At 34.5% G+C, this 13,372-nt stretch overlaps 1 protein-coding gene across 2 annotated transcripts in view; it reads left to right on the forward strand.

Moving 5' to 3' along the window:
- Positions 1–13,372, forward strand: part of LOC127862067 (uncharacterized) — a 90,954-nt gene that overhangs the window by 58,328 nt on the left and 19,254 nt on the right. For both annotated transcript variants that reach the window (XM_052401014.1, XM_052401013.1), the window contains exons 4-6: positions 4,530–4,585; positions 9,344–9,391; positions 11,809–11,902. In XM_052401014.1, coding sequence (XP_052256974.1) covers positions 4,530–4,585; positions 9,344–9,391; positions 11,809–11,902 — 198 coding nt within the window. The remainder of the gene's footprint in view (positions 1–4,529; positions 4,586–9,343; positions 9,392–11,808; positions 11,903–13,372) is intronic.

A 13,372-nucleotide genomic window follows, 5' to 3' on the forward strand; every position in this document is an offset into this window, starting at 1 on the left:
AGGTCCATTTCATTCCTTAAGTATCAAAGCTATTGCTTTCATACTTGCAACACTTACGAACTATCATAAGTGGACTGTGCAGGCAAAGTAATGTAACTCTGACTGGCATTTTGACAGAATTATGTGCCCTTTTTATACTTGGAAAATTGAAAATTTGTTAAAGTTTTGTGTTTAGGTCCACTTTATTCCTACAGTATCAAAGCTATTGCTTTCATACTTGAAACACTTATTAACTATCATAAGGGGACTGTGCAGGCAAAGTTATGTAACTCTGACTGGCATTTGGACGGAATTATGGGCCCTTTATACTTAGAAAATTGAAAATTTGGTTAAGTTTTGTGTTTTGGTCCACTTTACCCCTAAAGTATCAAAGATATTGCTTTCATACTTGGAACACTCGCAAACTATCATAAGGGTACAGTAAAAGGACAAGTTGCATAACTCTGGTTGTCATTTTTACGGAATTATGGCCCTTTTTTTACTTAGTAACTTTGAATATATGGTTAAATTTTGTGTTTCGATCCACTTTACTTCTGAAGTATCAAGGCTATTGCTTTCAAACTTCAAATACTTTCATGCTATCATGAGGTTACTGTACCTGGCAAGTTGAATTTTACATTGACCTTTGAATGACCTTGACTCTCGAGGTCAAATTATAAAATTTTGCTAAAATTGCCATAACTTCTTTATTTATGATTAGATTTGATTGATACTTTGACAAAACTACTCTTACCTGACATACCACAATAGACTCCACCCAAACCATCCCCCATGCCCTTCCCCCCTCCCCCTCCCCCCCCCCCCGAATTCCCCCCCCCCCCTCGAATCCCCTCCTAATTTTTTTTTATCATCTCACAAATGACCACCACACCCTAACACTATACCCCCCCCCCACCCCCCACCCCCCCCAATTTTTTTTTTATAGATTATTTTGAGTATCGCACATTTTTAGCTCGGCTGTTTTCGGAGAAAACCCGAGGTATTGTCATAGCCAGCTCGTCGTCAGCCGTCCGCCGGCGTCGTGCTAAAACTTTGACATTTTGCTCTAAAATCAAAGTGCTTCCATCTACAACTTTGAAACTTCATATTTCGATGCACCTTGATGAGTTCTACACACCACACCCATTTTGTGGTCACTAGGTCAAAGGTAAAGGTCACTGTGACCTCTAAAAAAAATCTTACAAGCTTTCATTTATTCAAAAATGCACCCGCTGCCGAGCGTTGGAACCCGTTATGCGGTTCTCTTGTTGGTATATATCGCACAATATGTTTTATTGAATTGATAACTTATACATCTAAACAAGCTACATCTTATTTATCATAGAATGTATATGTTCTGTAAAGATTTGGGCCTATGTATTGAGCCTACGTTGAAAAATAAAGTAATTAATAAATATAACAAATATCATTATCTATCAAATGTACGTCATGTGATGAATTAATCTTCGCGGAATCACATTACATTGACCGATTTTAATAATAATGCGATATATTCTGAATAAAACATATAAACCCTAATCACCCTGTAAAATTATCCATGAAATTTCAAAACATCCTGGCCTGAGCGCCACCTCGGAAGTTGCACTGGCTCATTTATTAATGCATCTCAAAAAAGAGGTGACGCCCGTGATTAACGGTCGTGCGGTGTAGATGAAAATGAAACATGACAGCCAAGTCGCTTTGCATTCGACAGTAATGTATCGTTGTGCACCATAGTACATGCATTATTTTTCCCTAACAATAAAAATATGTGCGACATGTAGAGTTATGCATTATTTTACCCTACCAATATAAAACTCGATAGAGAGATATATGATGGATTACACAGTATCACACAGATGCGTCGTTTAAACGAGATTACAGGTTATGCAGTATACTCTTGTAAATGCTTCAAACAATATAGCGTGCACATGATGAGAACGGATCTAATGAAGCCAGAGCGAGACTCTAATTACGGTCACTTCTGATTGGTCGACAAGCACTTTGCAGATAATCATCCTTATGGCGTTGCCATGGCAGCGTCATTCCGTGCGCGTCGTATTTTTCTCTCTCGAGGAATTGGAGTAAATCAGCAAGGATTCCGTGAATGCACGGTGCTAGCCAATGAAATAAAGATGAGCTGTAAATTAAAACAGCGCCTTGCGAACTTAAACATGGCTGCATGCCAGTTTTCCGCACGAGGCTTCCTGTAAAACTAACTTCATGGCGGATCCACATTTAAATCATATCAACGAACATGCCGGCATGTTAGAAATGTCAGGTTCTCATCACATCCGAATGAAATGTTATTTCTTAAAATATCGATCAAGTCAATTATGCTTTTAAGCCAAACATCCAACAAATTACCGGTATCAGTTATGGTATCAGTTCTTTTCTCCGTCTTATCAAATAATACTGTTGGCCTTGAAACTTCTTTAACATTACGAACTTTGTTTTTGGTGTAACTGCGTAAAAATCGACAGTCACTTGTTATTTGAAATACGTGATACGTGGCTATTACGCTTTGCGCTGCACGTGAAACATAAACAACATTAGTTTGTTGTTTTTTTTTACGGTAAAAGCGAAGACACGGGTTCTGCTTGTTTTGTTTTGCTTGTACTGTTTCAGTTAATACGTTCTTGTCACGGCGTGCCACTTTTAGTACACATACCATAAAAATATCTTGCAGCAGCATATTATTGACAGTGGGAGTACTAAAACGTGTGATTTGCGATATAATCTTCGTCGGAACAACACTACAGCGAGCGCTGTCCAAAAACAATCCGATCTTAAAACACGAAACGGACGGAATGAAAATATAATTAGTGTACGCTGCCTCACGTTTCTGCTTCTAAACGGGCAATTAGGAGATTAAAGTGGCGTGAGTGGATGTTATATTGGTCAACCATCCAAACGCAGCAGTGGTAAAAAATTTTCCCAATTTCATCGGAGTTCTTTTTTATGCCTCCGGTAAGGTGGCATTATAGCAGTTGAACTGTCCGTCAGTCCGTCTTCTTTCCGTCAGTCCGTCCGTCCGAAAACTTTAACATTGCCCATAACTTTTGCAATATTGAGGGTAGCAACTTGATATTTGGCATGCATGTGTATCTCATGGAGGTGCACATTTTGAGTGGTGAAAGGTCAAGGTCATACTTCAAGGTCAAAGGTAAAACAAATCCAAGGGAAGTAACAAGCTTTAAAGGGAGATATTTTATATTTATCATTTGGCAGGTATAGATCATTTTTACAAGGGAAGTAATATTTGTTATATGGATATAATTAAAAAAAATTCAAAGCGGCGTAGTAGGGGGCATTGTGTTTCTGACAAACACATCTCGTCGTTTTGCTGTATTAAGTTTAAAGACAATTATTGCCTGGAATTATCTGTGTGGAAATGAGGAAAAGTTTGGTTCCGCAGAAGGTTTTCGTTCGGGGAGGGGACGGGGATCTCAGAAAGAACATGGCGATGTTGCACGAACAGAACGACTTTTGGGACAAACGAGCGTTGGCGCTTCTATTGCGAAATAAGAGCATTGGCTATATCGTCTACATGTGTCAAGCCATGCAAAATGAGCTGTGACTATTATATACTAGTTCTTTAATTATACTGGTGCACATATTGTTAGTCAGAGCCTTGCATTAAAATAACATTTCCATCATGCATATGTTGGTCTATACATCAGAACAACATTTGCAGATTTCCTTTGCCATTCCATGTAACTATTCATTTGATTTAATGTCGTAATTTCAGGTCAGATTTTCCCATTTATCAGAGGAAATTAAAACAATCTTTTCTACGTGTCGTCTGCTTTTGTTCTCGAGTAATTTACCGTGATACAGAAGCTCAATAAATATGAAAATAATTGTTATTCTTCAAATCTAGCCTGCGCCATACTTTTTTCATTGCAATTTAGCGTCGCTTTCTAGTTCCAAAACACATGTGTCTGCTCGAAGCATTATTCGCTGTATTTGCGCGCTAATTACAATATCGTCTGGCATTTTCCAGTAGCACGTGACTCGCGCGTGACTTCTGACAAGGCGCACGCGCGTACGGTAGGTTTTACGAACGACAGATTACTGGATTTGGTTTACGAATGAAAAACTGCTAAAACGCCGTGACAAGTGGAAACAAATATTGCTGTCATATGATTTTAACAAAATATTCTGAGAAAACCTCTGGAGCATTGCTGTAAAATCGATTAGAAAATGTAAATGCACCCAAATGTTCCTGGTGAACAAGCGTCCATATTTATTAACTGATATTTCCCGATATGAATCTTGAAGCGATGTATTTTTTTGAGTGTATTATATGCTATTTTTTTTACATGGATACCGTGAGGGCGTGTTCTCTATGAACAGTTTACATAATGTACCGTTGTAAACACTGCAAAATTGGTGTGCTGAATGCAAATAAAAATATTTTTATGCATCCTTGTTGAACTCGGGAAGTGAATTGTGTTGCCTGCGCTAATAAACTTGTACTCTTATTTCTAGTAGTTTTGTTGGCTTTGAGCTAGTTTCTAGTTACACATGCGCTGTTCTATTTACAGGCCGGACCACACGCTACAGGATATTGTGTACAAGTTGATTCCTGGGCTGTTCCAAGGTGAGAGCCTTCCCCACCTCAATTAGAAGTTTTGTAACCGTCTTAGTCCTATAGTACACTCATAAATGCCAACCCCTTTTGACCCACGTTCATCGTGATCAACTTCTGAGGCACACTGCATAGCGCCCCATTGGTGAAAAAAGGTACCATGTGACATTGAAATTATAAGGCACATGGTACCTTTATGCACCTAATGGGCGATATATTGTTCTCTCTCAGGCGCATTGTTATAACTCGTTCAAAAAGGCTTCAGTCTTTTGTCTCAGTAATGTTGAACATTTATGGGAAACTAAACACTCGGATTTTACCTGGATTATTGTAGAGCATTAAACCAAGAGGGCTCATCGTTATGATCATACTTTGTAATTGGTTCCATACACAATTCATGTCTTTTCGTTTTCATTAGCCTTATAACTTGATGCATTAGAAAATAGACCGTCGTGTAAAACCGCTGTAGTAGGTTTAATTTCCAGACAAAATGTTCAAGAATTGCTTCCAGTTATTCATTCTGTGTCTAACGAAATCAATTCCACTCTCAACGAAGACCATGAAACCCATTTCACGCAGCTATTTAGCTGCTTGATAATTTGACAAATTCACGTTGACGCCAAATTGACAAAATCTCATTGAAGCTGGAAATCGATAGTGCCCGTATATTCCGAATATGATGGGCAACTTTTCCCAGCAAGTCCATTAGCCGGCGACTCTCTGGTGTATTCGCCGGGGTCTTCCCGGGGCCGGGTAATTGGGTAATTGGATTTTGCCCAATCACGTACCTAAATCGCGTCGCCTAGCGACGGTCTGTCATGCGTTGTGGGGATATTTCCAGAAGTATTGCGCGTTTAGGCGTAATTTTGTTTGCTTTATTAAAATCATAATTAAAACAAAGATATTGTTTGGTGGTTATTATTGTTTTTATGCAATTTTAGCTGCAGAATAGTAATACATTGTTAGCAGAACATGAAGCTATAAATAATTTAAAAACAGCTGATACTATTTTATAATTAAGAATATGAATTTCAGTATGTGAACTTTACATTTAAACATGAACAGTGCTACCATAGAACTGTTAGTTCAACTGTATATCGACAGCCAAATATCTGTTAAATCCCCCCCCCCCCAACACACACGCGTTAAAACGCGGTAACAAATATTGAACACTTATCAATAATATGGGCATCGTAGCGTTTGTAACGACCCTTTGACTGGTGTTCTGTGGTCATGGAGACAGACCACTGCCCCCTCCCCCCTCCCCCACCGTCGATAATCAGAGTCCGCGAAACGGTGGTTTGGACGACGTCGAGTATTAGTCTATGTCAGTCAGATGCTCTTCTAAGTACGAACGTCGCCTGATTAAACTGCCGCCTACAAATCAGCAACAGCACAACACAATCTACGCGAATGCTGTATAACAAGTTCACGATGCTTATAATCACGAAAGTCGAGTTCGATGTTATACACATTTTAACGCTAATTCGATATTATACACGTGTGTACGCTAGTTCCATATTATACAAATGTGTACGCTAAAACTATGCAACATCATGCGACGGTGCACAGCTATTTAAGTAATTTAACGCCATAAAATAACACGGTCAGAGCTCCAGATAAGGTTTTGTGAAATTCTTAAATTACTACCAAATTTTCAAAAAGAATTCTTAACTCTGAAATTTTATTCTTAACGTTACTACTAAGTTTTGGAAAATAATTCTTATTTTTTCTAAATAGCCTAAAAATAAATAATAATGGTTATTTTCATGCAAAAAAAATCTAAATAAACATACTAGCAACTTTATTTATACGAGTTCAACAGTGTCTTTTCAGTATTATACAATTTTATTTTTCCGATACCTTCATATGCCCAAACTGTGTTTAGATTGAATGCCTTAGATGAATTTTTACATATTTCACATTTAAAACGGGTCTCCCCTTCAATCTTTTCAACGATTAGCCACGGGACTTGTCCCTTCCACTCGTTCAATGTTTTTTTTTTGTGTTTAAGTTTGGACCCGTCGTGTCGCGTTTTTGTTTAGCTTTTCCGACTGTGTCAGCAACTGAACATACAACATCGCATAAGAACTTTTCTATAATGTCTTTCTAAACATTTAACTTCGGCTCACTTTGCGTACAATATGTTGAAAGCGTGTTTTTGGACGCTTTGCAGTTTTTAAGAACGCTCTTGGGGCGCCGCCATTGTTTTTTGACAGATAGACTGTATACGCCGCTTTTATTGAAAAAAAAGCGCTTTGTTAAACAAACCCGATAACCATTCTATATAAGCACCGCAAAGATCTTTAATACGCGAAAAGAACTCAATAAAAATCGATACGAACCGATGTAAAAATATTATTCGTTACTTGATTTTGTAATTCTTAATGGTACGACAAGATTTTAAAATAAATACGTAACGGACTTACGAAAATACGACCCTTATCTGGAGCTCTGACGGTGTTATTAATGGTGTTACAGTCAACGTTTGAATACTGATGTTTTGCTGTAATAATCAAACGCAAATACGTATCATACCTGACAAGAACACCTATTACGTGTATGCACTGTTGTTACTAGTTTGCTTCTTCCTCAATATTCGTTAAAACGTTTCCATTTTTACATTGATTTCGAATAAAAAAGTGATAAGTGTTCGTGTGTAGCCGGGATCCGCAACCGTTCTATAATTGAGCCTTGTTCTGAGAAAACTTTGCTTAATGCTTGTGCGTAAAGTGTCATCCCAGATTAGCCTGTGCAGTCCGCACAGGCTAATCAGGGACGACACTTTCCGCCTAAACTTGATTTTCGGTATGGAGGGAATTCCTTGAAACTAAAAATACCATTAAAGCGGAAAGTGTCGTCCCTGATTAGCCTGTACGGACTACACAGGCTAATCTGGGACGACACTTTACGCACATGCATTTAACCCAGTTTTCTCAGAACGCGACTCATTTTTTTATCGTTTTGTTTCCAATTTTACCATTGGTAACATGGTTTATCCTTGCAATGTACATTGTTGGTTTTCAAGGTTGGCGGTTTACTTTCTTGAAATAAAACGTGTTCTTAATCATAACAAAAAGTAAAAAGTTTATGTACCGTACACAATTGATAAATTATACCTACACCTTAAAGAAAACAACAATAACTGACTCTTACATAGCTATAAGGTAACACACTTGTGGTGTTTTTTATCTTGTACAAATGTTTTGTTGTTTTTTTTATTTGAACGCGGTATTATAGTTTTCCTTCTTTGAGAAGTAAAATGTTTATACATGTGCGTTATATTTAATTATATGGCTTGCAATCTATTGTAGAATGCATATGACCTAAATCCCATTTTTGCATGACGCGGCTGATATGTCAATAAATGTAAGATCATATAAAAACTTCAAAAAAACAAAACAACAAACAAACCAATCAGGTGTTTTTCAGTGATTATATTTTGACTACTAAGTACACGGTTAAACAGGTAGCATATAAATATTTTTTCATTAATATTAAACACATTTCTCGAATCCTTATGAAGTCCTCTTGTAAAATGTGCGTCACAATTTTCTGTCAAAACAAATATCCAGAAAAAAGATAGTTCGTGAAGTCTTGGGGCCTTTTCACAGATTTTGGCATGTTTTGAAGTTTGTCATTAATTGCTTTATATTGATGGATGAAAAACTTAAAATTTTAAAAGCTCCAGTAAAAAATCAATCATAAAATTTAAAACAGGGAAAAAAAGTAGCCCGCAGCAGGGCTCGAACCAGTGACCCCCGGAATCCTGAAGTAAAAACGCATTAGCCAACTGAGCTATCCTGCCAAGTATAAATAAAATGCATATTTTATACGTTATATAAGCAATCTTCGTAGTTTCACAACAGAACTCTCCAAATTATTCAATCGTTTCGCGTTGCAACGCTTTATAATTTTTAAGTTTTTAAATCGTCAAAAGATGCATATAATGCCTATATAAGACCATGGCAAATGTTCAGTAATACGTTTTCCTCACAAATATCATAACTAAACCGAAAATTTGCGAATCTGAAACAACTTTTTTCAATTTTGTCAATTTACCAAACCGTGAAAAGATCCCTTTAAGTGAAACAGTCATCTCACGAAAATCCTGAATCGTTTTGGAATTGTGTGAAATTCCTAGTTTCACAGATTTATTGTAACATGTACATGTATACGGCTAAATTAACGTCTCGTATACGTCTGTTAAGAATTACAGACATGGATGAGACGTAAATAAACTAAACTGTAATAGAAATTTTTTTTTTCCAGAGAAGATGATCTTTAATGGTTCACATTCTTTTTACTGTTAACGTAAAAACGAAAGCTTAATGTAGAGGTAGCCTTCGTAATATAAACAGCTACGTTTTCTTGTAAACTTAAAGCAAATTGTAGTTAAATCGTCAACAAATAAATAAGCACTTCCGAAAATACATTTATATTGGCACACACTTGAATCAATGGCATATATATCGTTCTATTGATTTATTTAAGTATACCGATAGTTCAAATGGGTGTGTTGGCATGAACGTCTCATATCGAGTCCAATAACAAGTTGTGTCCGAATGTTAACCGAATAGTTGTTTCATTTTAATAAGATTCCGACAAAAGTGGACTTTCACTCCGTGTTTGTTTTTATATATGTAGTTCTATTAACGTACTCGAATATTTTATACGTTTATTCATGTTGCTGATATCGTTGTATGCTTTTCTGAAATATTGCTGAGGTTTGAATTAAAATGAACGTTTTTGTCACCGTCGTATTTTCAGATGAAATGAGAAAGCGTAGAGAATTCTACAAAGAAGAAATAGAAAACGGTCAGTATACACTTATACAAAATAAATATAAAAGTGATTATAAATTACATTGTTTTCTTTTATCATACCGTTAATTGTGTTAAGAAGTTAAGCAGTTGAATATTCGCCTTATAAGACCAAAAATGCCATTTGTTTCCAATAAAATCGTCAAAAAGTAGACAGGCCGGCTAAATCATTTTAATGATTCCATCTTCGATAAAAATATGCTAATAGACATGCACAAATCTTCCGAATCTCCTTTTAACATTCTTGTTTTTGTGAATTAAATGTTAATTGAAGAAGCGAATATAGTAAATATTATCTTAAACTAAGTAGTTAATTAAGTAAATATTTAATTTTGTAACTAAACGATCAAAAACCAAAACCCGCATACACAATAATTCTGTCGAGTTATTGGAAGCAACAATGTTTTGCGCCTTGAATTGGAAACAATCATAATAATTATTTTTTAATTGAGAGCAAGTATCGAAAAAATAAAGTTATTATTACATACATAAAGTATTAATACACGTGGATAATTAAAGCAATAATTTCTGATGTATAACATTTTGTAAAATCATTATTTTGTACCAATTTAAAGTAAATTTTCTTTTTGCATAATATTAACATAAATATTTATAACGTCGTAAATCGCTTGTTAATCGCTTTTCATTTTCATAATTAGTCGAATATATTTACGCAGCGTTTTGACATATCGTGTACCCTTAATTTATTGTGTGAAATACATTTTATGTTTAGATCTTTCATCCAGTTTGAACCTTTGTTTGAATTAATGAGTTATTTTTATCTTAATTATAGACTTACGATTAAATTGAATCTCGTTTTAAAACATGCATGTTAGTATTTTATTTCATGTTTATTTGTTAATTGCTGCTTTATTTCGGGTCTGTATTTTCTTTTACAACACACTTCATGAACGGACGATTAAATATGTTTATGGCTTTGACAATATTTATACTTAGTTTAAAACACATGCTTTACAAGTTCGATCAATTTATTATTTTTTGGGTCTGTTAATATATTTTTTAACATTATGATATGTGAATGTGAAGTTAAATATACTCTATTAACTGCTTATACAAATGATAAAAATATTACATTTAATTTTTTACTTGTGCAAAATTAACATAATAAGCCATGCGCACGAATTACACTTAATACAGAAATTAAATTGTACCGTTAAAAGCCCATAGACCCTCAAAATCAACGATTATTTCGTACAATATATCGAAAAATAAAGTTAACACATAAAATTCCTTATATATAGCAATAGCCACAATTACATTGCTAGATGTGGTCTGGTAACATAGATTTAACAAGATACAAAATTATCTTTTTTTGCGGGACAATATATTCAACACATATTAATGTACCATGTAAGTGTTTGTGTGTCGTATTAATAGATATCGTTGCGGGAAATTGAAATGGAATATATTGTGCCACAAAAAGTAAAAACGAGCATTTTGTATATCTTTAAATCTATGTTACCATACCACATTTAGCGTTGAAATTTTCGCTATTGCTATAAGGAACACATATTTTTTTGTATGGGTTAACTTTATTTAACGAACTATTTTGCGAAATATTCGTTGATTTTGAACATTTATGTTACTTTAATCATTTTAAATATTTTTTACCTTACATGTGCAATTAAGACGATTTAATTTTCTGGCACTTTAAATTATGATCTAGTTACAAAGAATCTAAATAATGAATTGAATTAAAATGTATGATACGCTATTTCATCTTTTATAACTTGATAGGCAATAACGATTGTAGTGTTAGATAGCCTATTTGTGGAAAAATAATATGCAGTGATTAAACGGCGTACTTTGTTTTATGCATGCTCACATATATTGGAAGTTAACCTCTGAAAATTATTGAAAGTATTTTGAGACATCACTGCACGTGTTTGAACATATTGTTTACTTCAATTAATGGATTTTTTATGTAATAAACTATTTCATTCATAAAATATCTATTTATTTTTTTAATTGTAGCAATATAATTAAATGTTGATGTTTCACTGAACATTTGGCTAAATGAAGTGTAAATGACACAAGTATGAACTCATGGATAATTGTATAGTCTAATTTATCTGCTTTAATGATATATTACAAACAATGTTCTGTTAACGAAATGTTACATCATTATTTGGTCATGGTTAGATGCGTTTTGCGCAAGTGTGCTAATGGACAATGTGAATAACATGTATTTCCTTTTCGCAAGACTTTGCTCTTCAATGCACGTTTCCCTTCAACATATGCAGCAGGAATGAATACAAATTAATTGTAAATTTTCTTTGGAAGTGATTTTGTTCTGATTTGTCCCGTAATAACCTCTCAAGCACGGCTGTTTTCGAGTTAGTAAGAATCTACAAGAATGCAATGGCATGGTTTATTCCTATTGATATTCAGGTCGTGTGGGTGAGCATGGGATACCGGAAGAACGGGAACGCATCATCTACTCAGCAGACGAACAGATCAGCCTCGTTCTCGAACTCAGCTCTGAGTGAGTAGGAACACGTATATATCATTGGGATCATGATTACGAACATAATTTAGTTAAATCGTAGTCTTATCAAATCGAAGTTAAAATATGGCAAGTAATCACAGTAGTCAATATTTTACGTTCAGACTTAGTTTTTTCAAATTACATTGAAGGGCATTTAATGTTTTGTGGTATACAGGATGTTAAAAAATGTTACGTTGCACGTGCGCGTCGCTTCATATTAACATGCGCAAACGAACGCATGTATGCGATGCCTATAAACACAACATAAAGCGGACGTTTTCCTTTGACGACGTGCACCGCATTAATCAGTCGTTTATAATTGTTGTATTTTGTGATTAAAAAAAAAATATTAATGATATTAAAATATTTCTAGATTAACTCACTTACAATAAACAGACAGACAGACAGACAGACAGACAGACAGACAGACAGACAGACAGACAGACAGACATAGTTTATTCAGACTTATACAATAGTATATCGTCTTAATACTAAAATTACACATCATATTCTGTCACGTGAATGCGAATAATAACATAACATTATATAACATAAAATCAATACAAATAAACATAATATATGGTAAGAACACATAAGTTCTAACGAGGGGTGGTGAAAGCTATTCAACAGTATTGTTTAGTATTGTATTTCTTACAACTAGAGCTTCTTTTATATATTTGCATACATTGGAAATTATTAATCAATCACAAGTAACTAATAATTTGTGAAATTTATACACAGATGGATTAATATAATATGTATTCCTTATATATTTTTTTCTTAAATCGATGTAACATCGGCATATACATATAAAATGATGTTCGTCTTCTAAATCAGTGTCATTACAACATAAACAATATCGTTCATTGCGTGGAATATTGTGTTGGGCATATCTGCCAGTTTGAATTCTCAACGGGTGTGCAGAGACTCTTATTCTTACAAAAAATAAACGCAGACGTCTAGGAAGTAAGTCCAAATATTCTTCATATTCAAAAGAGGTTTTAAAAACTTTATACATATCTAATACAGGACTGCTATTCAGTTTACCACGCCACTCTTGTCTAAAATTGTCAACAAGTCTACATTTGAATTCTCTAATAAAACTATTTATTTGCACAACATTTGGATTTTCAAATGCATAACCAAATCCATAATTATTTAACATGTTTTTGACATGTGAGACCCAATTTGTAAAACCTTTATTACAATCGTTTAAAGCTTGTTTGTAAACAATTTGCATAATAATATTTTCACTGGTTTAAATTTTAAACCAATATTTTATTATTTTTAAAAACATGTTTACATACAATGGATATCTACCTAATTCTCCATAAACAGCAACATTACATGTATTTATTTTAACCTGAAGTTATCGTTTGCAAAATTTTAAATGTATGCGTTCAATGTTATCTGACTTGTTAAAACCCCATACTTCTGCGGAATAATTTAATACGGAACCCACAAAAG

This window comes from Dreissena polymorpha, chromosome 16 (genome assembly GCF_020536995.1).
Source record: "Dreissena polymorpha isolate Duluth1 chromosome 16, UMN_Dpol_1.0, whole genome shotgun sequence".
NCBI lineage: Eukaryota > Metazoa > Mollusca > Bivalvia > Myida > Dreissenidae > Dreissena > Dreissena polymorpha.